Source organism: Pteropus alecto, unplaced genomic scaffold (genome assembly GCF_000325575.1).
Source record: "Pteropus alecto unplaced genomic scaffold, ASM32557v1 scaffold38, whole genome shotgun sequence".
Classification (NCBI taxonomy): domain Eukaryota; kingdom Metazoa; phylum Chordata; class Mammalia; order Chiroptera; family Pteropodidae; genus Pteropus; species Pteropus alecto.
In genome coordinates this window covers 1,899,570-1,925,668 of record NW_006442512.1, presented here as the reverse complement: position 1 = coordinate 1,925,668, position 26,099 = coordinate 1,899,570, and the positions used below count along the sequence as shown (strand labels likewise).

At 49.1% G+C, this 26,099-nt stretch overlaps 2 protein-coding genes across 6 annotated transcripts in view; both read right to left on the bottom strand.

Moving 5' to 3' along the window:
• Positions 1-1,979, bottom strand: part of SEMA7A (semaphorin 7A (John Milton Hagen blood group)) — a 24,187-nt gene extending 22,208 nt beyond the window's left edge. The window contains exon 1 of the mRNA XM_006922628.3: positions 1,749-1,979. Coding sequence (XP_006922690.1) covers positions 1,749-1,920 — 172 coding nt within the window. The 5' untranslated portion in view covers positions 1,921-1,979. The remainder of the gene's footprint in view (positions 1-1,748) is intronic.
• A 10,159-nt stretch (positions 1,980-12,138) lies between these two features.
• Positions 12,139-25,161, bottom strand: UBL7 (ubiquitin like 7). 5 transcript variants are annotated; one of them, XM_015597677.2, is made up of 12 exons: positions 25,059-25,135; positions 24,604-24,667; positions 23,547-23,759; positions 22,633-22,752; positions 18,712-18,794; positions 17,987-18,095; positions 17,236-17,293; positions 16,438-16,571; positions 16,129-16,178; positions 15,702-15,869; positions 15,049-15,171; positions 12,139-12,388 (listed from the first exon to the last, which is right to left on the bottom strand). In XM_015597677.2, the coding sequence occupies exons 3-12, from the start codon at positions 23,728-23,730 to the stop codon at positions 12,251-12,253; spliced, it is 1,167 nt and encodes a 388-aa protein (XP_015453163.1). In that variant the 5' UTR covers positions 23,731-23,759; positions 24,604-24,667; positions 25,059-25,135; the 3' UTR covers positions 12,139-12,250. The 5 variants fall into 5 exon arrangements, with proteins under 5 accessions (XP_015453163.1, XP_015453164.1, XP_015453160.2 ...); XM_015597678.2 differs by having other exon boundaries at positions 25,109-25,127; XM_015597674.2 differs by lacking the exon at positions 24,604-24,667 and having other exon boundaries at positions 25,109-25,161.
• Between the last annotated feature and the right edge of the window lie 938 nt (positions 25,162-26,099).

Below are 26,099 nucleotides of genomic sequence, written 5' to 3'. Positions count from 1 at the left end.
GGAAAGAGGTAGAGCTGGGGAGGGAGCTCTGAAAGCGTGAAAGAAATGAAAGCAGCTTTAAGTAGCCTCGGGGTGGAGAGACTAAGTGCCTAAGATGGGGAGGTACACACATCGAGTGCTAAGAAATGGATGTGCATTAAGTATGTTAGGGGTAAGAGTCTTGAAAAGACTTGTGGGATGGGGCAAACAGAGCCAAATGCAAGGGGTTTGGTGCAGAGGGAGATTCTAGAACACTCTGATATGGCCATTTATCCCCTTCAGGGGGCCCAAATGCTCTGTTGCTCAGGACAGCCAAGGGGTCTGAAGCAAGGCAAAGATGCTGGAAAGGCAGAGGAAGCCTGGGCTGGAGGTGTCCACCATGAATAGACCACTAGAGGTTCAGTTGCCCTGCTTCACTCCCCCGAAGAATACCTGGGGCTGGGTAACAGAGTTGGCTCCCAGAGTTTCTCCTTCATGGTCAAGAAACTGCCTGAATCCTTCTCCCCTCCCTAACCAGTATTAGCACGCATCCTGTGCCAGATCAGACCCTGTCGGCACTGTGAGCTTCCACGTTGCCCAGTGACCTTGGAGGAGTCACATTCCCTCTGCTGCAGCTGCAGTTCAGGCCACTAGTTTTGTGTGGGTTTCCTCCCGCTCTCTCTGCTAAGAATACCTGCCCCAGATAATGTTCAGGCTCTGGCAATCCCTGCAAATCACCTTAGGCATCAAAGGGCTCCTGGTAGGACCATACCTGACGAGTCCCCCCGCCACCGCATGTCCACCACCACAGCAGGGGGCCGCAAACCCGGCAAATTTGGGGAGAGAACCCAGTTGTCCTGGGGACGGTAAGCATTTGTGTGCAACGCAGTGTAGAGGAACTCAGTCCCCCAGGGCAAAAAGCCTCGAACCCCACCTCGCCGGCTTTCTGATCCATTGTACAGGGGTCGAAACTGAGGTGCTCCTGGGGAAAACTCGGGTCCTTCAGGTTCACACACCACTGTGGCCTAAAAGCTGCACCCCCGTCCCACATCTACCGCCTGAGGGGGGGTCCTAATGGCCACGCCCCACCTAACAGGCACTGTCCCCCAAGCTAGCACCTATTCCTGGTGAAAACTGCCACGTGCGGACAAGGGGGGGAGCGGCCGGTGCCGGCACTGCAGAGGCAGCGCCCAGGTGCCCCAAGCCTCCGCACCGCACTAAGTCCCAGCTCTCCATAGGGTACCCGACCCTTTACCCGGCCCATGCTCGGGGCCGAGGCGGGGGCGGGGGTTAGGCAGCGGGGTCTTTGTTCCCGCAGCCAGAGTGCGGCGGCGGCGGCGGCGGCAAGGGGTCCGCGCCCCCCTCTCTGGCCCAGCCTGCGCCCCGCGTGACAGCGGAGCCCGCAGCTCAGGAAGGAGAACGTGGGAAAGGGTCCTGGCGGGAGTAAGGGTCCTGCACAGAGGCCCCGGTGCTAGTGGACGAAGAGCGCCTTGGGCGGAGAGAGGGGCCCGCTCCCCTCCCCTGCGCCCCTGCGCTATGGCTCTCGGCTGCGGGCAGACTTGGAGCTACTTAGCCAGGGCTCCGGCACCTCCGCTCGCTCCCCGCAGCATTTCAGCAGCTCGGGTGAGCCAGACTGCACACTCACACTCATCCAGACCCGCACGCTCCCTGTGAGGATCGCGCGGGACCCGCAGAGCTACGCTTACGCATTCGCTCCTGTGCCACACACTCCGCACCCGCCCCGCGCGGCGTGGGCTCCCGCGCCCCTCCGGCCGCGCAGCTCCACCTACCTTTCCAGACAGTGGAGATGCGGGGTACGTTCCTCGGGTGGCCTTGGGTAGCTGCAGCCGCCCAAAGCAGCAGCAGTAGCAGCCGCAGCGGGAGCTCGGACCGAACCACCGGGCCAGGAATGCGAGCGCCCCGGACGCCGAGGGCGGCGCATTCGGGTGGAGGCGGTGACATCCCGCAGCCGGGAAGCGACAGCTGCGAGCAGCCCAGACTGAACGAGCAGCACCCGACAGCAGGCTGATCCCAGCACGAAGGGGCGGAGTCAAATGCCTGACCCCACCCCGCCCCTCCCCCGGCCCTCTCAGCCTTTCTCGCTTCTGCGCTGCCCAACGTGGGTGCACTGTCCACCTCGAGCGGAATGTTCGCCACCCCTTCCCCGGCAATTCCACGGGAGAACCCCGGCAGACGCGAACGAGGCAGACTTGTGGTCTTCTGTGATCCGCAGCAGTCCTGGTCCCCTCTCAGGGCCTCAGATCCACTCCCCCAGCCCGTGAAAGTGTTGGCCTAGAAGTCGGAGAGGACCTCTCCGAGGGAACAGACAAGTCTACCACCAGACAACCTCGCTCATGGCCAGCTCAGTGGTATGGCCCCTGAAGGCTGTGGTTCTCAGAGGATAGATTGGATGGCTTGCATGGACACTGCACAGAGCCTATAAGGACCAAGATGCGTCTCCCTAAGGGGGATGTGGCAGGGGAGATGGTGGGGAGTGGGGGGCATGGGGGGTAAGGTTGGCTGGGGCGCAGAGGGTCAATGAACTGTGGGGAGCACTAAGCGCCCCACCATTGCTCTGTTGTGAGAACACCGATCATTTTTCATCTTGGCCTGGCTCCCTCCCCTTCTTCCTCTCCTCTCCCCCTTCCCCAGCCAGCAGCCTTCTGGGCTGCCTCCCCCCAGCCAGCTGGTGTGTGCTCAGAAAAATCCAAACTCATTTCCATGTGAGTGGAGGGGGATATAATTAAGAAGCCCCCTTACCCAAACAGAAAGAGAAAGGAGCATCCTGTGTGTCCAGGACTCACTGTGGGGAAGCAGGGTCAGGCCAGCTTTAAGGGATCTCTGCTTATCAGGTGCATAGGGCTGAGCTACTGCAAGTAACCTGATGACCCTGTGGTGACCCCCTGCGGAATCCAGGTCCAGTCCTCTGCAGTGACCTGAGCAACCCAGGCAACTCTCCCATCAGTTCTACCCAGAGAAGGCCAGACTTTGTATCTACCTTGGCCTGTGCCTGAGGGAGCCACAGATGGGAAATCCACTTATCCAGTGCTTATGGGATGTCTCGCCCATGTGCACTGCACTGAGAAGACAGATAAGGAGGTAGCAGAGGTACATGTGGGCCTCCAGGACCCACAAACCTAGCTGGGCTTGATTCACACACTGCAGACACCAGCTAAGACAGGGAGCAGGCTGCCCTGGCCCCAGCCCCAGTTCCAGTCCCCTGCCCTGATCCACAACCAGGAAAGTACTGTTACTTTCTCATTCCAATTTTTGTTTCCAGCTAGCCCCTCCTTCTTCCCCAAGATACCTGAACAGGCCAAAAGGTGAAATCGAGATGCCTCCAGAGATAGTGCAGGGCTAGGTCCTAGCAGACTCTGTGGGTCCTACAGCTTCATCATGCCCAGAGATACACTGCCCCAAAGAGAGGGAGGCTGTGGACAATCCAAGAGCCCCTCCCTAGGCCTGCACCCCCACCTGTGGCCCTGAAGGTAGCAGCATGTCCTGGCCCAGGCTAGCCTCCGAGACTGACACTGTTTCCAGCCCACGGCCTCATCTGCTGAGCTGTATCGCCCCCAGTGTTGAACCTCTCTGCAAAGGTAAGCAAATTAAGAAATTACCTGCCCCTGCCTTTAAGAACTGGGCATTCAGAACTAATGATAACACCGTCCATGTGCACAGCAACTCACACACACAGCCCACTCTGCCTACATTCTCCCTGCAGGCCTACATGCTCTCCCTCATTGAGAGAGCATAACCCCATATTTGAGAAGGAAACCGAGGCACAGGGAGAGGGGTGTGCCCAAGGTCAGCTAGTGGAGCCAAGATGGGAACCTGGGCTTTCTGATTCCAATGGCAATGGCTAACTCTGAGGTTGCTACGTGCTCATAGCCTCATTTAAATTTGGCTTATCTTCACAATCTTATGAATAGGTGCTACTATTTGGCTCCTTTTGCAAGCCAAGGTAGGGAGAGGGACAGTGATGTCCCCAAGGTCACAGCTAGTTATAGATGGGCTGGAATTAGAGCTCAAGCAGTCTCTCTGGGGCCTACACCCTTCTCTTCTCTATCCTAACGCTCTCAGTGCAACACACCCTTTTGCTACTGCCTCCTGTGTTAGGCTGTAGTCTGGGTCCGAATGATCCTTGGAAAGATCCAGACAGGGCCCAGGTTACCAGGTGCTGGGCTGAAGGGCAGGCCAGGGGCTAGTCTCAGCCTCCCAAGCAACGGGGCAGCAGATGGAAATGGACTGGGGTGGGGGTGAGGGGATACTGCTGAAGACTATCCCACTTCATGTCCCGGGGTGGCCCTCTGGCTGGGCTCCTCCACACCCAGCCCAGCACCTGCTTTACCACCAATGGGCATCCCTGAGCCAGCCAATCTAGGGGCAAAGGGCCAGGGCCAGATGGCAGCCCCACTCCTAGTTGGCTACAGACAAGCCAGTGAAGGTGAGAACTGGGCACACAATTTGGGTAGTAAGTAGCTCCACAGAGGGAGAGGGAAGCTAGAATCTGGGCATAGAGGGGAGCAAGTACCCCTCTATGGGGTGGGGAGAGCACAGGACCTGTGTTTGGGCATGGATTCCCTGCCTGACGCAGCATAGGGAAATCAAATAAGAATGATGCAGGTGGTGACAGGAGACTGCCTGCCTCATTGGAGGCTTAGGTAGGGGCACAATCCCCCTCACAAGGATGGAACCAGACGAGCAGAGGAAGCAACAGATGTGGATGCTGAGGGGGAGGTACATTCCTGCCTCCCCTTTCCCATAACTCCACCTACAGAGGAGTGCAGGAAGAAGACTGAGAGAAAGAAATGATGTGGAGGCTCCTACTTAGGAGAAAAATACCTTGAAGGGGTCTTCCCTGTAGGCAGCTAAGGTATAGCCAAAACCAAGAAGCCCCCATGTGGAATCAAAGAAACGGACACATACAGCCCTGAGGTTCACAGCTGCAAAGCTGCAACACTGGCCCTGGGAGCCCTGCCCAGCCTTCCAAACAAAGCCTTTCAGGGCCCTACTCAGAGCATTCCTCCACTCTCCAAGCTTCTTCTAAATCTCTCCTCAGCCCTGATTCCACAGCTGCAATTGGTCTTCAAAGGAGCGACCCACCCCTAACAAGAGGTCTGTGGGAAGTGTAAGGATGGAGGCTAAAGGAGCCCAAGCCCACAATGGACCTTCATGCTAGATCCATCCCCACTGAGGCCTAAGAGCTTGGTGCCCACATAGGCCTTCTGGCTACTATCAACAGCAACTTTCTTACTCTCCCCACATCACCATCACCCATTGCATGGGCAGAGACCAAGAAAATCCTGAGAATAGTAAAGCAAGGTGGGGCGGGGAATTAGAAAGCACCGGGAGGGCACATGCCCTGTCTACAGGGCAGTTGCTATTCAGCTCCAACCCATGGGGGCCATGGAAAATATACCCAGTATGACAGGCAGTTTGATTTTTCAAGAAAAGCCGAAAATTGAGTTTTTGTTGGAATTCTCAGTTTTAAAATATTGGCAAATAATACAAAAGTAAGATGCTTGTGGATATATAGGTCACATCTGGAAATTCCACCTTACTGTGTGCTCACTGTGTGCAGGCAAGTAACTATCTCAAAGGCAAGAGCATGGCCACAACAGCCTTAGTTACCACTGTATTCAGCCCAACTCTTGGAAGGCCATGTCAGGGCTTCGGGCTAAACCAGGCAAGGCGCACAGAAGAAACCCTTGTAGACAAAAAAGGGGCCACACACTAAACCTGACAACCTCAGGGGAGGCCTGCTTGGCTGGCCTTACAAAATCAGAGACCAAAAGTAACCACATAGGATAGGCTGAATATAAAAATTCCTAACTAAAGGCCAGCCATGGCAGGTAGTCATGTCCTAGGCTTGTAGCTTCCTTCGTAAAGGTCAGTCTCTACTTTAAATGAGCCTATCTTCTGTCTTCTTGTATCGAACATATCTTTGAAATGCCAGAGTAATCTTTTCCAGACCCCTCAGGGCACAACCACACCAGAGCACAAGACCATAGAACCCCACATTGTCATCTTGTTTCCCACATACCATTTCTATGTGCTATAAATGTTAATTACTAACTATCCTGTACCCACCAGTGTAAAAGAAGTACGTGTCTGTTTTACCTTTTATCCAATCCGATTACCCCCGCCCCTTGGCTTTCTCCTACCCCCTCAATCTACCACCAGTGGATTTCATGTAACCCTTTTTAAATCTCCTCATTTTATTCTAATGTATAAAATAAGTTGCAAAACTGCTATTCTCTGGAGCCTTTTCTCAACCCATTGAGATTTTGCTTCCTGGTAATCGTTGTCAGCTTGGCTCAAATAAACATAAAAATTTTCTACAGGTTTGGACCTTTCTTACGTTGACACCCTCCTCGGCCTACACAGGCCACTTCACTCTTCTCTCAGTGCTCTGCCCACCCCTAAACCTCTACCAGGATGTTCCCCTCAAGTGCCTGCTCCTCCACACCTACCCAAGCCTCCCTCTTCCTACTAGGCCAGCTCAGAGCCACCATCTCCTAATGTCAGCTCAGTTCACCTTAAATGGAAAACTTCTCAGAATTTCCACCACCCTTCCTAGCCCTGAGGGTCAAAACTTTCCAGCAGCATTCCATTTCTGCAACTCCGCTCTCTATCCTAGTCATTCTAGACGCATTTTTATTTCTTTGACCCTACCGTTAAATTGCTAAGATCAGAGTCTGGCCAGCCAAGTAGGGAGACAAAAAGTGAAAATCCACAGGAGGATATTCAGTGATGGACAGAATATTGGCAGAGAAGGGACAGACCATTTCACCTTCCATTAGGGCACTCAGCTCACCTAAAAACACGACAGGACCACCCATGGCTTCCAGGGGACAGCCCAGTCTTTAGACTCAAAACTGCCCACATGGCACTGCGCTTGTGGCAGGAGCGCCACCTGGTGGCCACTTCGTCCAGAGTGGGTCTTAGCAGAGACTGTAGATAAACCTATATACAGCCAAGCCTTTCTGGAGACAAACTCCACCCTCGACCCCCACCTCTACCCCACCCAACCCCGCCCGCTTCTCCACCCCCAAAATCCATCTCTGAGCCTCCATTCTCAAGTGCCCAAGGCCTGCAGCAGAAAAGGATCTTGTGGGAGTCATGTGGAACCCATCTAGACTAACAAGTCTCCTGACTAGATGTGGCTAGGAGGCCAAGAATCAAGTCCTAGCTGCGCCTCTGACCCAAGTTAAGCAAGGGCCCTGCCCCAGTCCAGGCCTCCATTTCTTTGTTTACAAACAGAAAGAAGAGCTAAAACAGTTCTTCTGGTCTATCTCTTATCTAGACCAGAGATAGACAAAGCTTTCTCATTCTATCTTCCACATTTCCTTATTCGTAGGTTGAAATAAATATGCTTTTAAAACTATCTCCACAGGATAGAAGGTATCCCAGGACCCTCCCAGCTCTGATGTGATCCTTGGGCCTGCTGGAGCCATCTGAATGTGGAAGAGAAACACATGCAGACACGTGGTCTCCCAAAAACAGTTCTTTTTTTCATGGATTAAGTGATCCAAAAAGCCCAATTCTTGATATTAGAATTCTCAGAGGTCATTCGGTCCAACCTGGGAGCCCTTCACCACAGCCTTTATATGGAGTTGTAAGAACCACTGTTCACACACCGCCACTGCCAAATGAGTTCGCCTGCAGCAGCCATGCCATCTTGTTTAGCTCCCCGGAGGAAGATACCCAGCCCACCAGAGATCTCGAATTTGTCCTCAAAAGCCACACAGACCATGTCTAGTTCCTCTTCCTGAAATAGTCCTTTGGGGATTTCATGCCCTTCTAAATCTCTTCCAGGGTAAATCATCCCAGTTCCAACTAGGTCCCACATGGGGCTTTGCTTGGCCTAATTCTGGTTGATTCCTAAGAATCAGTCATTTAACAAACTTCTACGGAGACTCTCTAAGGTGTTAGGCAGTCCAGTGTGTGTCGACAGATCAGAACACTTAGAGGAGAGGCTGAGCAGTAAAGGTCTGAAAAGACAGACTTCATTCCTAATTACAACCCCTCCAAAGGCACTGCTTTACTGAGCTGAGACACCAGGCTTTTAAACCCTGTTCATCTTAAACCAGGGTCATCCTTGAGCCAATTCCCAACCACCGGTAGTGGCTTTATGGAACACTGGTTGAGAAAGATTGTTTGAATATGGGCCCACGAGAAGAAATAAGACCCCATTCTGCATGAGAGCAATTGTTTTTCTAGTCCCCTGTTCCCGTCCTTCTTGTTAGAGTTGCCTTGTCAGGATCCTGATCAGTCATCTACAACATTCATCAGTCCAGCTCTAAGTGCCCTGGCATCTTTAATACAAAAATTGTCAATATCCACTTACATAAATTGAGGGAAATTTCAAACAAGACACAACTGAGGCTCCCAGTGGTTAGACTGTCTGTGGAAAAGAGATCTAAACCTGTCGGTCTGATTTAGAAGCCTGATTCCCCTCCAAGACTTAAGCTGCCACTTCTAAGAAGAATGAGTGGTGAGAAGACTCTTTAGCTCCTTTGAGTGGCTTACAGGACTGCCAGCCAGGCACACAGCCCCAGGTGGGTACACTGATGGGATTGTGCTGTTACAATCTCACCCAGCCCTGGAAAGGCCAGTTTCCCGGCACAGTCACATCCTGTTAATGGGGAGCACTCCCTTGTAAATGGAGACAATAATTTCTACTTTTTAAGATAACTGAGTGCCTAGCTCAATGACTGGCACAGAGAGGGTGCTTGATAAATGAGCACTATTGTGCCGCATTGCTGTTAGCCACTTCTGCCAAGGTAGAGTAGGGCAATGCCTGAGTCTCTGCAAAAGGCATTTCAAGCATAGAGGAAGCTGAATCCTGTTACCAGGAACTGCAGAGCCTATAGGAGCCAGACAGGGCCAGGGCCAGAGCCAGGGCAATGAGGGGCACAGCAAAGTTGACCTAACCCCAGCCCAGGGCCAGAGGGGGCTTGGAGAGGTAGGGTAAACAGACAGACGGAGGCCTAAATAAACCCCACAACATCCTCACCATTTACTGCCAAAGCCTGTGGCACAGGCAACAAGAGGCCACATTAGGGTAGGGCTCTGAGAGCTTGATCTGAGGCCCAGGCCAGATGGGGCTGAGGCGAGGAGCAGAACTAGGGCCCATGTGCCCAACAAGCTGTGCCAGCCCAGCCAAATTTGAGTTATATCAGGAGAAGAGATCTGTTCAGAAAACTCACCCATCTCTATATATTTGCATATTCTATTTCAGGGTCTCTTCCTTTTTTTTCCCCCTTAGCTTCCTAGAAAAGTTCTCGTGATCAATTCCAACTTCACCTCTGCTGAATTACAAAAGCTCACTCTCATTCCCCCTCCCCTCCAACTACCAACTATATCCCCTCCAACCACCCTCTCAACACCAAGTTTCTCTAGAGTTCTCCCTGCCTCCCTGCCTCCACAGCTGTCACTTATTCAGGCCTCAGTTGGGCTCTGATTCCACTGTAGCACCTCCCCAAGGTTACCATGGCCCAAGCTCCTCAGCCTACCTGATCGTCAGACCCTGCACCACCCACCTCCTCACACTCAGAAGCCATAGGCAACAGTGGGAAGGGTACCAGCTCTGGTATAAGGCAGACCTGAGTTTCTAAGACCAACTTGTATACTGCCTCACCATAACACTGTGGACAGATGGCCTCACCTTTTAACCTTAACGTCCCTATTTGCTAAATGGAACAAAGAGTAGTACATTTATTTCTCTTGATGTGCTATCACCAATTCCTAGTCTCTCTCCACCTACTGCTCTCCTCTCCTCCCACACTACCAGGTCAGCCCACCAACAGTACTCAGTGGATCACAGCTTCCTCACTAGTCTCTCTCCCTCAAATTTGGCCCACTCCCCATCTATTCACACACAGCAGCCAGCAACCTTTCGAAAGTACAAACTTCTTTCCCCTGATTCAAATTCTCCTGTGACTCCCCATTGTCCTTAGAGTAAATCCAAACTCCTTCCATGGCTTAAAATAATCTAGCCTCTGTCTACCTCGCAACCCACAGCCTTGACACACAGGGCTATAGGAGCCATGTTCTCCCCGTACCCAGCCCACCTAGAATGCACACCTTCCTGCCTAATTCCTCCTCGCCCTTCAGGTCTTAGCTTAGACGCTTTCTCCAAGCGCGTGCACACACGTGCACACACCCTAACCCAAGTTAGCTCCCCTTCCTATGGGCCAATGACTGCACGACCTGCTGGACAGGTTCTCATCAGGCTTTAGTGTAAACATCAGTTTGTCTGTCTTACCAATGACATGGTTCTGTGAAAGTAAGGACCCCGTCATGTTTACCTGGCACAGAGTACAGGCTGAATGTTTGTTGAAAGGGTGAAGGGGACAATGGTGAGGAAGGAGTCCTTGGCCCATGGAAAGCCCCAGGCTCAGTGGGGGCACTTATCAGACTCAACATATATTATTTAAAACATGGCCACAGGAAGCAAAGCCAACTTGCCAAGACCCTGGAGGAAAGAGCGGACAAAGAAGGGAAAAGGAAACTGTGGGAACAGCTCAATTCTGGGAAGCAGTATAACTGAGATTTGGGGGTCAGTTCCAGGGACAGGGCAGGGTTACTCAAACGTCCCACAGCATAATGGGGCAGGGGAGTGAAGGAGCCCCAGTCCCTTTGAAGACAGCTCCTGGGGGCAGGATGGGAGTTGCCACAGAATGGAAACCAGTTCTAGGCTGGCTGTATCATGGGGACGAGAAGGGCTGTGTCAGCTCCATTTGACCAAGGCAGTCCCATGAGCATGGAACTGGCCAGTGTTTCCATCGCAAGCAAGCTAAAAACACTGGGTTCAAAGACAGGGCTTCCTGGTCTTTGCCCTCAACCACAAGGAGGCAGCTGGGCTCCAGGCAGCCCACTGAGGCCCAAAGAGGCCCGGCCCCAAAAAGCCTGGTGGGTTCAATATGAGTTTTCTCAGCCAGTGCAAACACCTCTCAACATTAATTCTAGGACCGAGAGGGAAATGTAAAAAGGCTTCACATTTTCTACAGGAAGAACAAGGTGCTGTTCGGGCCATTTCTGAAATAGTGGGTCCTCCTGAGCATCTCCCTTAAGAAGTATCACTGATAAGCTGGAGGTCATCCAGAGAGAACAAGATGTGCTGGGAACTAAAATTAGAGGACAGGTCAACAAGTGAATCATACTGGTCTCCTTAACTGAAGCCATGCTAGTGGAACAGTGAGCAGGCTTGCTCTGTGTGCTCCCTCTCAGGGCAGAAAGGGGGCTAAGGAGTAATCGCTGGGGAATATAGGGAAGTAGGTAGTCCTCTTAAGTGGTAAACCTTTTGTTCCAGGTGACAAACAGAAGCCAAATGGCCATGACTACAGATGCTGTGGATGGAACACCCGCCAAAGGCATGGGGCAAGAACGGACCTCCAAACAACTTTCTACTGAAACATCATCTGAAGGGAAGGATTTTTCTCCCGACAAAGTACTCAAGGCACATGAAACCCACTCGCTCAACTTGGACATGTCTGCAGCACAGCAGGGAACACTATGCCAAGGCGAACAAGAGCTCAGGCAGATGGAGCAGCAGCTTGGGGTTGGTGCCCTCTCTTCAATATGAAAGCTGAGCCCTGTTCCTGTTGGTGTTGTTTAGTATTGTTATTTAACTGCTCTTGTATTTACGCCTTCAGGACAGAAAAGAGGGCCCTGCCTCCTGGCATAGCTCAGAGGCCTAAATTCTGGCATCATTACAGAACAGGCGTCTAAGAATGCCTGGTAAGACTAGGCGGGGGGAGGGTCAGGAATCTTTTAGAAGCCTTTGGGAAGGGAATATGTAGAAGGTAAGCTGCCCCTTTCTGCTCCTCTGAAAGTCCACCTGGCTACTCCTAAGCACAAACCTCTTCTGGCCATTAATGTAACACAGGAGCCACCCTGGAGATTGGGCAGCAGCCCTGCTCCAGCCTCAGGCACATCCTGAGGATGCCACACCCCAAAGCACCAAAGGATCTGAGGGCTATCACTGGAAACTTCTCCCGAAAGAGAATGTGGGCATCACGTAGAATCCCATGACATGGGTCTAAAATTCTCTACCCAGGGCTCAGAAGCAAGAACCAGGTGTGATCCCTAATGCCACCAAGACCCACAAACCATGCCTGCTCCACTGCCTCCACCAGCGCGGATCAGCCAGAAAGGCCAAGCACTGGACAAAGCAAAGGTCAACCATGAGGTGTATTGGATAAAGGAGAGATGGGGCACCTTCAGGAGTGCCTTCCATGGGTGGCTGCCTTGGCAGTTTGCTGGGGGTTCAGAAGGAGTGAGGAGTTCATGGGGCTCCTCCGGCAAAGATGAGCTCCAGGGCTGCTTGGATGTCCCCCCCAGTGGCCTGCAGGGCCCGCAGACTCAGCTCATCGTCCTGAATGCCCATGTCACGCAGCTGCTGCAGCTGGGGCTGCCACTGGCTCTGCAGAAAGACAGGACCAAGCAGAAGCCATTAGTTGAGATCCAACGGAGACTCACTTAAGTCTATCATCTCAGGGGAGAGAAAAAGGTAGGTTCCTACAGCAAAGTCGCTGATACAAAGCTCCACAGAACACAGGGCTTGTAGGAAGATTACAAAAGAGACTAAAGGTTTAGAGAACAAATTTTAAAAGTTTATCCAATAAAAAAAAGGAAAATTATTAATATAAGGTCAAAAGAAAAGGCACAAATTACTCGATGTCTAAAGTTCAAAAGATTAAATTACTTTTTTACTCCTGCTACATATATACAGAAAATTATTAATATAAGGTCAAAAGAAAAGGCACAAATTACTCGATGTCTAAAGTTCAAAAGATTAAATTACTTTTTTACTCCTGCTACATATATACAAATGCGCGCGCGCGCGCGCACACACACACACACACATAAGGCGCAAAGGGGATGAATTTTAAAATTACTTTTGTTTTTTGCTATGATAGTGAAAAGTCTTACTGCCATTCATTTCCATCCCCATCTCACATAAGCAATTTTATTTTGAGGAGACAAACATATATATTCCCATATTTACCCTTTCCTTATATTCCCCTTCTACATCCCACAACCTTTTGTTTTTTAACATGCTCAATGTACCTGGAGATCTCTCTATGCCAGCATATAAAGAAGTTTTTAATAACTATAATATGCCAACCCATGGATGTCCTAAAATGTACCATAACTGGACTATTTTAATCTTTTGCTATTGGAACAACATTGCAGTGACTGACTCCGTACAAATGTCATTTTCTTCACGCATATACATCTCTGGGATAAATTCCGAGAAATGGAACTGCGAGGAATTACACAGCTTAAGGGCCATCTGTACTTCATATCTGTGAATAGTCTGTTCACGGCCTTTGCCCATTTTTCTATGAAGTTATTTCTCCTAAATTGCTAAAATCTCTACATATCAAGGAGGTTTTTCCCATTGTCTGATACATTACAGATTTTTCCCAGTTTGTTGTTAGCATGCAAACTTTGCCTGCTTTTTATTGTTTGGTTTGGTTTGCTATGCATAAATTTTCACTTTTATGAATTCCAAATGTATTACTCTTTATACAATGACTCCTGGATTTGGACTATAAGATATAAAAGGCCTTCTCAACTCTAAAAGTTTAAAGAAATTAACTATATTTTCTTTTATACTTTCAAAGCTTCATTAATATCTCTATCTCCTGAAGGAGATAAGTACACAACCTGGGAAAATGATGTGTTCCAACTGTGGGAAGAAGAAGGCAGTGGGGAAGTAACACAAATTCAGGGAGGCAGGCAGGCAAGAGTGAGAATGTGAAGGGCTTTAAAAACCCACACAAACCAACTCAGGCTCAGTTTACAGGCCAGGTGGAGCCAGTGAAAGCTCCAGAGCTGGAGAGGAGGGTGAATAGGTTTCTAGCTGGGGAAGATAAAGGAACGGAAAAGAAAAGCTGTCCACAGGTCCTGCTCCCGTTCCCCACTGCCCACCTGGGCCACATGGCGTAGACAAAATCACACAGGCTTCAGCCCTATCTCTACCACTTACTGGCTTATTGACCCTGAGCAAGTTCCAGACATGACGCTCACCCCCAGGTTTACTGTGAAGAGCAAAGCAAACAGTGAAGCAGACAGCTGCGCACAGAGACCTGCAATTAAACCTGACCCCGTGGGTCTTCCACTTAGCTGCTAAGGTGACCAGATGGTGTCGCTCTCTGCTTAAAACCTTCCATGGCTCCCTATGACTGCTGGATCAAGTCTAATCTCTTTACCTAGGTACTTCAGGCCCCCACACTCAGGCTCCTCCTCAAGGCCTGTTCGTACACGTGTGCATGTACGTGTGTGTGGGTGTGTCTATACATATAGCAGGAGAAAAGTAATTTAATCTTTTGAACTTTAGACATCAATTTGTGCCTTTTCTTTTGACCTTATATTAAAATTTTCCTTTTTTTTATTGGATAAACTTTCAAAATTTGTTCTCGAAACCCTCAGCCTCTCTTGTAGTCTTGACTCCATCTCAGGATCTTATCCACGAGGACACCGCCTTCGGGCCTTGTAGTTCTGAGTATGTCAGGTACCTCCACGCACTCGCTCAAACAAGTAGTTGCCTCTGCCTGGATACCATCCCTCCACCCCAAACACCCTCTTCCCTGCCTAGATAACCTCTAGCTAATTCTTTTGACAATCAGCTTAAATAACCCTTCCTCAGAAAAGTTTTGCCTGACCTAGGCCCTCACGTCAAGCCTGGGCAGGGCTTCTCACCCTCTTGCTCTCCCAGTGCAGTAACTAACTGCCTGAGCCCCTCTGTGGCAGGGTTGAAGATGGCTTGTCTCTACCCCAGGTCCTGGACCCAGGCCCGGTATATATATCTTCAGTGCTCAGTCAATGGTCATGGAATGCATGAACTGACCAAAACTGCCGTAGGTATCCAAGCCGGGAGGTCGGTGGGGTCGGGCCATGGTCACTGGATGCAGGAGTGGAAGGGACAACTGCCCTTGCTGGGAGCGTCCTCCTGTTCCACTGCCATGACCCAGCATTCCCAGTGGAAAGGCCCTCCAGAGAGCAGGAAAAAAGCTCAGTATCCAAGGTAACCTAACCGGGAAAGCCGCATAAACGCCAGGAGTAGGGAAGACTGACCTGAAGGCTGGGCTGCCCAGAGGCCTGCAGGGCATGCTGTAGGGCTTGGCTGAAGAGATCATTGGTGATGGGCATCCCTGACTGGACACCGGAGGACATTGGTGAGGTCCCCGAGGAATGGCCCTAGAGACAAAACAGTGGTCAGGGCTACTCTCAGAGCCATCTCAATCTCCCAGCACACACCCGCTGCCATCACATCACCCCCACGGTGTCCCCGGGGTGCCCAACTACTGTGTCCCAACAGGGGCCTGCATGAGACGACGGCTCCATTCTCTTCCGCTCCAGGGAAATGGAATCAGACCCCGACCTAGCCTAGGACCCCAGCACTGGAAGCGACGGCCTTGGGAGTTGCAGTGACCATCACTGGGAATACGTAAGCCGGTGAGGCCCGGGCCCTGTCAGGGATGAGGAAGAGCACTTTATGTGAGGGAAGAGCCTCCTGAACTACCAGGAGGAGGAATCAATCGGGACTGTGCTGCACTCCAGACTTCTGAGCCCTAAAGGCAAGTGAGGGGGAAATCGCCCCAGCCCAGCCGCAGAGAGGAACCCACCAGGAACCAGGCAGAGCTCAGCTCAAACCAGACCCAGCAGCAGGGTCAGCAGGGGCAAACCCATTCTACCGCTGGGGAGCCTCTCCCGCCCTCTCTCCATACCTGGGTGCCAGGAGTCGGTGTGTGAGAGCTGCTCTCCGGAGTGCTGGCCAGGGCCAGGGCAGTGGCCAGCTCGCTCTGGGTGATGGGCCGAGGTCCGGCAGCTCCACTGTACCCCAGGGAGGCTGGGCGGGAGCTGGGTGTGCTGCTAGAGGGCGTGGACCTGGCGCTCTGGAGAAGGGAGGCACCCAGAATCAGGGAAGTGGCCCTGTGATGGTCCCAGATAACACCGCCCCCGCTCCAGGTACAGTTCTTGGGGAGACTCCCCAAGCTGCCAGGTTCAGAAAGCAATAGTTATGACACGGACTTGGCCACCAAAGGGCCTGTGACCACCTCCCAGCTTGGACACACCAGGTCCCAGGGAGGGGCGCATCCTTGGCACCATGTTCCCCAAATGGTGGGGAGGCCAGTAAGCAGCCAGACCACTTACTGGGTGAAAGTCATCCTCATCATCAGAGAGCCCTTCAAACAGGAAGCCACCTGGAGGTGGGAGAACAGATTTCAGGAGGAAGAACAGGAAGGCACAGGCATAGCTCCAGAATCTCAGCTCAGATACTTTCCAAATTCATATTTTCATCTCTCCCCTTGGAAAATTACAGGACAGATGCACTCCCTGACTCAAACCGAGAGTTCCCGAGGAACACCCTCTGCCAGCACTATACATAGCTGCTGAGTAAAGCATTTCCTGGGCCACTGCCGGGTCCTGTGGGGGCCTGCAGTATGCTCTCCTGGGAGTCACCTGGCATGTCCCGGTAAGAGCTGGAAGGCATGCTCCGGGAAGAAGAGTCAGTCCCTGGTAGTGGGGTGCTGCCTGCCACAGAATGCAGAACCAAGACAATAGCATTGACTAGCGCTGGGTGAGCAGGTACCAACCTTGAGGAAGAGGAAAAAGAAATCCAGGGTGAATAAGAGTACCCTCGCCATGACAAGAGTCTGGTGCCTCTCACAACTTTCAAGCCTTCTGTGCCTGACCTTAATTTCCTCAGTTCAGCACCTCCCTCCATTTGGCTTTGTCTTCCTGCTGCTGTGCCCCAAGCAACAGTGGCAAGGCCTTCAGTCCTGGGATCCATTGCAAATAAATCCTTTTCCTTGGTATGATGGGCTAGGACAGCCTGAGAGGCTGTAGGGTCAGTCTCTGTTCTCAATTCCATCACTACTTGTCTTCCTAGGGGGTAGGGTGGAGCTGTTTCCTTGACGTGCAAAATAAGAGACAGAACCTCTGCTGTCCCTTCTGGCTCTAAAATAGGGATCTATGTACCTGCTTCACATCCTTCAAAGGCTCCTTCATAGCTACTGAATAAGAGAAACTGAGCCGGGCTCAAAGGCCACTTCCCTTCACCTCCACAGCTCCACATGCTCTGGCTTGTCATTCTCCCATAGCGACTCGCTCTTTCTCACCTCCTAACATATTTAGAAGGTAGACTTGGAAGTAGACGAGGACTGGGCTCCAAGAGCGGAAGCCAGGGTGACAATTAGACTTCTGGCCTAACCAAATAAGGAGAGACAGGGTCCCCTTTAATAAGATAGGCATACTTACGTATCAAGCATGTTAGGATCCGCGAAGACAGAAAAGAGGTCCTTGTCCTGGAGAACCCCTAAGAAGAACAGGGCTCAACTCAAAGACTGGAAATCTAGCCAGATCCAGGAGAGGGACGAGGCTTTAGGCCTGAGAGCAACGAGCTCAACCATAGACACAGGATCACAAAGCAGCCCTTGTGAAAGTGGGAGGAACAAAGCACCAAGCAGTGCAACCGAGTGCTCTCCATCTTGTTCCCTGCCCACCGCCTCCCCCTGCACTTAAGTCATATACTGTGTACTGACATGCCAGCTCTTTTCCCCATATCTCTGGGTTCTTCCTTTTCTATCAAAGTATGCAGGAAGTCCTCTCTGATGGTTGTGGTTTGGGCTGCTGCCCTCATTTGACATCCTCATAGTCTCATTTATGATGTTAGTTAGGCCATGATTTCTCTGAGGGGCTGATAGCTCTTGGAGGGCTGGGCATATGGAACACATCTTGGTTGTCCCCTCCCCCACGAGCAGTGATTCTTCAAAAGATGGTCAGAGTCTCTTCAGGATAATTGCCTTCTGGTTTCTCCTCCTCAAACAACTCCTATTTGTTCCAGTTCAGTCCTGCACTTACCAAGAGCAATGGGGTCACTGCTAAGGCCTGGAGTGGCCACGACAATCTGATCCAAAGATTCTTTATTGCTGAGCATCTTAAAGACCTGCAGGAGAAATGGGGAGGGCTGAGCACTCCAACCATCTCAATCCACTCAGTAAATACCTACACTCTGCTGAAGTACTTCTTCCCTCTAAGTGCTTGCATATACACCACCACAATGGAACAATAGCCCCAGGAAACAGATGAACCTCTTTCTTCTCTGAGATGTGACTATACTGGAGGGGAAACAAACAAATTTTTTAAAAAAACAATATCACACTAAACCTTCAATCTGGTCCTTCCCCCATCTACAGTCTTAATGTTTCCAAAATAAAAGCTCTCATTAGAAGCCAATAACAAAGGTTCTCTAGGTCCCAAAAGTCCTTTTCAATCTCCGTACAATTATCATTTCATATTCATATATATTGGGAAGTTTGCAGCTGTATTAATTTTGCGTGAGAACTCTCCTACAGAAACATATCAGTGCATTTCCCAGCGAGAAAATCCAGGTAAGGAGCGGTGGGCAAGCAGTTCAGCCAAGTTCAAAGAATGAAGCCCAGCAGAAACAGTATGCAGATCTTTTGGCTGTATTTATATTCACCCTGTGAGGCCAATATTAGGAGAGGTTGCATCATTATTATTAGAGGGAAATCAGCAATAGCTAGCTGAGACAGACTCTTTGGGAGAAGATAGGGCTCTACCAAGACCCACAGACATGGCAAACTCCCCAAGGAACTCTTGGTAGCCATGGCAACAGGCTCCCAGTCCCCACTGCATACGACTCTCCAGCATTTGCACTCTCTCCTGCAGGCCTGGCAAGTCTTGGGGCAGGGGGCCCTGGCACACACTCACCGCCTCCCTGTAGGAGGAGCTGCTGTGCAGGGCAGTGTGCAGCACCCGGAACTCCCTCAGGGCAGCCACTTTGTCCACAGGTTCTGCAGACAAAACACTCAGTTACCTACAGTCTAGGCCTCGCACCTGCTGCAGACACACAATATCATTTCAGCATGTGCCCAGGTGCAGCTTGGACTGCAGGTTCCCCTCCCTCATCACCCCACTGAGACTGTGAGTGCCTACTGAGAAAAATCCATTTACAAACAGGTATGAAAACTGCATTCTCTTTTAAGCATCTTCAGTAGATACTCAAAGTCAAGTTCCAGCAAAGGGGAATCTTACCACATGAAAGAGGTTGCTCTGATCAACATCCCACTGCAGGAATTCTAGACTTATTTGAAAAGGAGGAAGGTATAACCAACTCAGCATATTTTTTTGGCATATTTAAAATATTAAGTGCTGTAAACCATCTGAACAATAAGGAGCTACATTGACACAACATGTTAAGAGAAACAGAACACAAAGTTGCATGTGTATTCTCTAATAAAACTATATAAATATGTCAGTTTGCCTGTGGTCCAAGGCTGGATGGGACAACAGAAAGAACAGTATTTAGTCGGGTGACAGAATCTGGGATAATTGTTTTCTCTTTGATATTTTCTTTCAGGCTTCTTTAATATTACTTTAAATTAAAAACAAAAAACAAAACAAAACAAAAAAAACACAAGAGAGACCAAGAAAACACACTGTGCTTCTGGGGTTCTTAACAACTTTCTTCACATGCTTGATAGCATGTGTTTCACTGAGACTCAAAGCTCCCTTTTGATCTTTGGACACTATGATTCATATAAATGGGCAAGTTTAGCAGTTGTCTTAGTTTTACTTGGTTGCTTGACTACTGGGACATCAGCCCATTTCGTAGGTGAAAAAATGTGGATAAAGGAAGGGAGAATAGGCAGGAAGTTCACCCTGGGTCATACTTTTAAAAGTAGTTACCCTCACCTAGGATGTCTACTTGTGATTGTCTCTAGACTGTGTACTGTCCAACTCCCAAAGCAAGGTGAATGGCACCCCTGTGGTTCTGTGTAGAACCACATCCTTACCTATAGCTCTAGTTGTGAGGGTTGTCTCTTTTGAAAAATATTCATCTTAAGCACATTACCTAATGTATTCATTCAACAAACGTACTATACAACATACCTTACTCCATGCCTGGTTTTGGGCAAAGCACAGGGAAGTGAAAAATAGAGGAGAATCCTTCACATCAAGGAACTTTAAGGACAGCAGGAGAAATAAGACTAAATCAAACAAAAACTATACAATTACAAAATACCACGCTGAGCACCTCAGCAGAGATGTTGATCCCAGCTAGAGCGCTAGGAATAGGTGGACAGCTACTACTAAGAGGGAGGGCTAGGACACAGAGCTGTCTCCCAGGGGAGACCCTTTGAGAGGGTATTTAAGGTTAGGGCAGATGTTTACTAGGGAGAGAAGGTAGTCCAAGCTTAAGCAAGAACTTGTGTAAAGGCATGGAAGTCTAAAATAAGTTGCTTTGAAGAAACAACAAGTATTTTTTGTGTGTATGGTTGTGTCGGGAGCCTTAAAGCCTGCACCCAAAGATAAGAACCACATCCTGTTATCGAGAACAAACTCTGCTAGCTGTGACATTTGGACAGCCACGGCGCCCGCCTTTTCCCGTGTCTTTGACCCCCATTCCGCCACCTGCAGAGCGGGAGCCTGCAACTGCTGGCACAGCCCACCTGTTTCTGACTAGCCAGGTAGAAATCACCTCATCTGGTGGACACCAATAAGCTTGTAACGAATACTCTCTGATCAGTCCCGCCCCTGCCCTCTCCACTTGAGTGTATAAATATAACCGCTCGAAAATAAAATTTGGAGGCTTGATCAGAACACTGTCTTGCCTCCATTCTTTTCTCCCGCCATGTTTTTTTTCAAGGTACGGTCCTCCTCGGGTTCTACGCAATAACTAGGTCCTGCAGGTCGGGACATGGTTGGAGCTTGGGGTACACATCTCTGCTCAAATAGCAAGCTAAGGGAGACCCTGAAGGGATCTGTAACCCTCCATGGAGAACCACTACAGGGATCCAGGTGAGATGGGAAGGTCTGACAGATTCACCTTCTACAGGCACTAATCTAGTGGGAGATCAAGAATGTACTTCCTTTTGGAAGAACACTCAAGGACAGAATACCTAAGATGCCCTCACGACACAGTTTCTTTTCAGATTTAGAAATTTATTTTATCTCCCAATAAAAAATCCATTTGTTTCAAAAATAGATTTCCGGGTAGAAGGAGGGAGGAAAAGGACTCTTAATATCTTAAGCTGATAATCAGCTAAGAGTTATTGTTGTCTCTATTAACATCTCTGAGCTAATCTTACCCTTTGGAAGCGGGAGGCAGCTAGCCCGGTGAAAAGAATGTGGGATTTTGAGCCAGGAAAACCTGGATTTACCTCCCAGCTTTGCATTCATTTTCTAAGTAGGTGACCTTGAATAAATACCTTTCTAACCCTCTTTTTCTTCATCTATAAAATGCTAATGTTACCTATCCTGCAGGGCCACTGTAATGACTAAATAAGATATCAAGGAGAAACAATCTGGCTGGGAGAACGACAAATGTTACTTTCCTTCTGTCAATGCCCTCTAGCCAGACGGGAGGGGCTCACTCACAACTGCACAAGTTGGATCTACTGCTCCTTACAGAGAAGAATGCACATCACAGATTCCGGGGGCATCTCAATAAGAGGGTGTTAGAAAGGACTTACCAGATTTGGACTTTGGCTGGGTGATTTGTGGGGGAAGTTTAAAGAAGTGGGGTTTTACTTTGGACTGGATACTATCAGGAAGTGGGTTGATCTTATGATTGGGTATCTTAATAACTGTTATCTAGAAGGAAAACTAGAGCATGGCAAAGACATAATTGGAAAGATGCAGCAGTCACTCATAATAGCCAGGAGAGGGGGATATTTGGTCTTTTTTTGTGGTTTAGACAATGTTCAGGTTATTGTCTCTGTTCGGAAATGAAAGGGTTCTCGTTCTTGTCTTGATTCATTACAATCTCCGAGCAGCCTGGTAGATGCTGGTAATCTGTGAAATTGCTCATGTTCCAAGGCCTAGTTGAGAGCCAGGCCAGCCCTTGGATATCAGGGTTTCTCTTTCTCACTTCCCATCAGAGTACAAAAGATCTTTTTGTCCTTTATGTTTAGAATTGGAACGAGGATAAATTTCAAGCTGACAACCAGTTATAGCAAACATGAACATTATAAAAATGTCCAACTGCTAGTTTAACAAAGCTAATCTTTTATATAACCTAGCTTTACCCTTGGGGAGGCTTTTAAAACACAGATGCAGAATTTAAATTATCAAGTCCAACAGCACCTTTTATTAATAAACCCAAAAGGCAGTAGAAGCTTTGTATGTTTTCTCCAAGAGCTACTTTAACACAGTTCTAATATTTTCAAGCTTGAGGAAAATAAATGACCAGTATAGCAGGAGGAATGAGCTGACTGAACAAGTCACCACCTGAAGCAGTTTGCCAGAAGATTTGCTAACAAGAAAAAAAACTACAGCATTAAGAGTACAAGGAATTCCTTGCTTTTTTCTAATGAGAACAATAACAACAATAACAAGATACAAAGTTCACTGAGAAATAAACTGTTACCTAAAACAGTGGATAATGAAATTAAAAAGAGGGAAAAAATCACCATTCGTTAATAGCGTTGGCAGAGAGAAGATCAAAATTACATTTTGCTTATCAATGTGATCTAACGTAATAAGTAATAAAGATATCTTCTATTACCATTTCAGTAAATCACTCCTTTGGTCCATCCACCCAGGCCTGTGCCTCAAAAACCCACAGACTCTTCCCTTATAGACACTACAGAAGCTCTACCTGTCTGAGTAAGGCCAACCCTCACTCACCTGGTTTCTGATCAGGCTCAGGCCAGGACTTGCGCAGAACATGGACTGTGGACCCAGGTTGAATGCCATAGAAGTCAAGGGTCTGGTCATCTTTTAGTTTCCGACCACAGTAGATCAGATCTAAAAAAAGAATTGTCCATTTATATTTTGCTCCTCAAAATAATTTAGATGGTTTCTGTCCCCAGGAGCCTTATCTTGATTAGACAGATAGCTGTAGAATGATATAGGCATTAAGAAGTACACTTATTTAAAAAATACATTTTAATAGCAATTGTCAGCAAGTACGAACTCTAAAATACAGAATGTGTATAAGAAAGCTCTAAAGCTTGTGAAGACCGCTCAATTTAAATGAGAAAATGCGACAGCAAAAAAAGAATAAGCCCAGTGTTTTTATGACTGAAAATACACTTTTTGCCAGTTGGATCCCTTAGCTATTATAAATTATCTTTATAATTTAATTGTTATATTTAATTCCTTTTTCTCCTCCTAGAATGCCCTTGCCATCCTCCTTTCCTTTTTTACTGCCTTCCATCTAACCAAACGACCAAGCAGACAAAAATCCTTTTAATTATCCCTTAAGACTCACCTCAAAATGCCATATATTGGGGGGCTTTCCTTGACCAGCTCCTCCTTCCCTATCTCACCTCAAATTCTTGCTCTTTCAGAGAAAGAATTCAACAATGTCATAGTTAAGGAACTTTGATAAAGTAGTTCAGTATAATGCACAACTGTAATGGCAACCAATAGTTTTATTATATGATTTGCGTTTCTTTTAACCCAACAACACTCACTCCCCTGGAGTGTTAACATTATGAGGCAACAAATCCCAAATTCTTAATTTACCCTTGAAATTCTATTAGTATCCTCCCCAAAAGAGATCAGAGCAGCAGCCCATCTCGAAACTACAGACTCACCAATCAGCTCAGGGTCCGGAACTGACTCCTGGAGTTTGCCAGCAATGAGCTGCTTCAGAAATGAAATACTGTAGCCCCCCAGTGAGTATTCTCCCAGCTCCGTCTCTGGCAATCGAAGAATAGACTTTGGGGCAAGTGGCTGGTCAGCCAGTTTCACCGCCAAGTGCCAATCTGAGAGAGACATCCTCTCTCTTTCGCGCTCTCTCTTTCTCCCTGTAAAGGAACGTAGCCTTTGTGGTAAAAATAGACAGCCACCCTACTCCACCCACCCCACCCCACCAAGAGGCCGAATGAGAGACAATTCTATGTGACACTGCTGGAAAAGCACAGGATAAAGCATCAGAAGGCCAGAACTAGAATCTGGGGTCTTCTCTTTACTCATCCAATGATGGACAGCAAGGAACTTCAGCTCTCTAGGCTTGTTTCTCCATCTTTAAAGTAGATGTAAAAACACCATCCCGCCTAATAAGAACTTTGTGAGGTTCAAATGAGATCATCTAACCCTCTCCCTTACATACACTCATTTCTGATTTTCTTCATCAACTCTTGCTTGAACTATACAAGAGATTTATAACAAGTTCCGACTCTTGCTTCTCCCTATCAAATATCCATGCTGCCACCCAACTCATCATTTTAAAACAGATCTAATCAAGTCACTCTTCTGTTTAGAACTCCTCCAAGACTCCAAACTACCTCTATGAATAAGCCTAAACTCCACAGCCTGGCTAACAAATACATTCACATCTGCTCCCTCTGCCAGTCTTCTTGCCACTCTCCACTAAGCCTCCATTCAAACAAAGCTCCCCCACTTTACACCTCTCTCATTTGCTAACTCTGCTTGTAATTCCCCTTCCCACTTTGGCCTCTTAGCAAAACTTAGCAAACTCCTCCTATCAAGACCAAGCCAAATACCACCTCCTCTGTCCCCTCCCTCTTTCCTCTGTTTATTCTCACATTCCTTCAGGGCAAAGGGTTACAAATAACTATTCCCAATCTCGTCCCATCCCATTCTTGGAGGCCCTTGAAAGCAAAGACTAGAATTTTTTGCCTTTATTACCCCAGTGCCTGGCATATATGGGTGCTCAGAAAAATGAGTCAGAAATCCTGAGGCCGAAAGAATCCTGCAAGGCAAGACAAGCTCTTGTTACGATCATTGCAAAGAGGCCTCCAGTAGGGACGAAGATAGAAAGGCTGTGAGGTTGAGGCTGCCCAACAGACTCTAAGCCATCCTTAAGGTATCTCCCATCTCCAGGTTCATGACAGGGGAGGGAATAGGTCTTTTTATATCTCATTTAATCCTCACACTCGTTCCCTGAGGCAGGCATTATCATCCACATATTACAGACCATGGAACCGAGACTCAGAAAGGTGAAGTCACGGGCCCAAGGTCAGAGATAGCTAGTAGTGCGGAGCGACACTATCTCTTTGGCGACGACCCCACCATTCCCATGGGACCAGCTAACTAGTCGATACAAGCCGAGCCCACGCGGCCGGGGCCCCAAGCGCCCTCACCCGTCCCGCGGAAGGAACCCGGCCGCAGAGCCGCCGGTGTAAACACTCACTCCGGTCCTCTCGCCGGAAACAGAAAGCTCCGCACTGCATTCTGGGAGTTGCAGTTCCCGCTGCTGCTCCGCCCCTAGTAAATAGTCGGCCAGCATGCGGCGCTAGTTGCAAACTTCCGTTTCCGGGGAGGGCGTGGTTTCTGGGCAATTCGAAATACCCGCGCTCGGGCCTCTTGGTGCTCTCGCCGGGGAGTCTTACCTAATGACATTATCCCAGGGCTCGAGTCGCGAGAGAGGTCAGGTGTGGCGTGTACAGCCCTGTGTGACTCCCGCGCCATCCTGGGAAGCATGCAGAGTCCGTTGGTCACGCTGGGTTGTTACAGCACGTGGGAATGCGGGCTGCCCGGCCCTCAGCCAGATCGCGGACCTCGAACCCTTCCCACTCCGACCTTTGTGTCCGTGGAAGGCCCTTTCCCTAGTGGCTTCATCAGACACGCCCTTGCTATCCTCACCATGAAATCGGGTGCCCTTGGGTGAAGTCAGCCTCTTTGTGCTCCTCGCCACAAATTTCTCACGGCGAACCTACCTGTGGGGGCAAAGGATGACTCTATCCACTAAGTCGGGTGCTGGGCCCCAACGTTCAGTGGTGTGTTTATGTAAAAGTCATTTATAGAATTAGTTTGGGGCAGGGAATTTCCATTGAATCCTCAAAGAGAACTACATATTTTAGCTACCTGGTTAGAACTGGGTTATGTTTGCACAGAAGTTAGGATTAGCTAAATGTTGAAGAGAGGCTATTTCTGATTGAACTCTACTCAAGGAAATAAAAAGCGAATATAAGAAAATAATGTGGTAGATCACAACAGCTAAAAGCTGAATCTGTGTGCCCAAATGTAAAAGTATAACTCGAACTTCCCAGTGTATGGCATGGGACTAGGGCAGCAACTGAGTAGCATAGCTTGACTGAAGAGAACAGACAAACTGTACTGTCTGGAAGGCCTATCATTGGAGGCCAATCACTCCTTCGCTGCTCTGTTATGTGAAGAGTTTC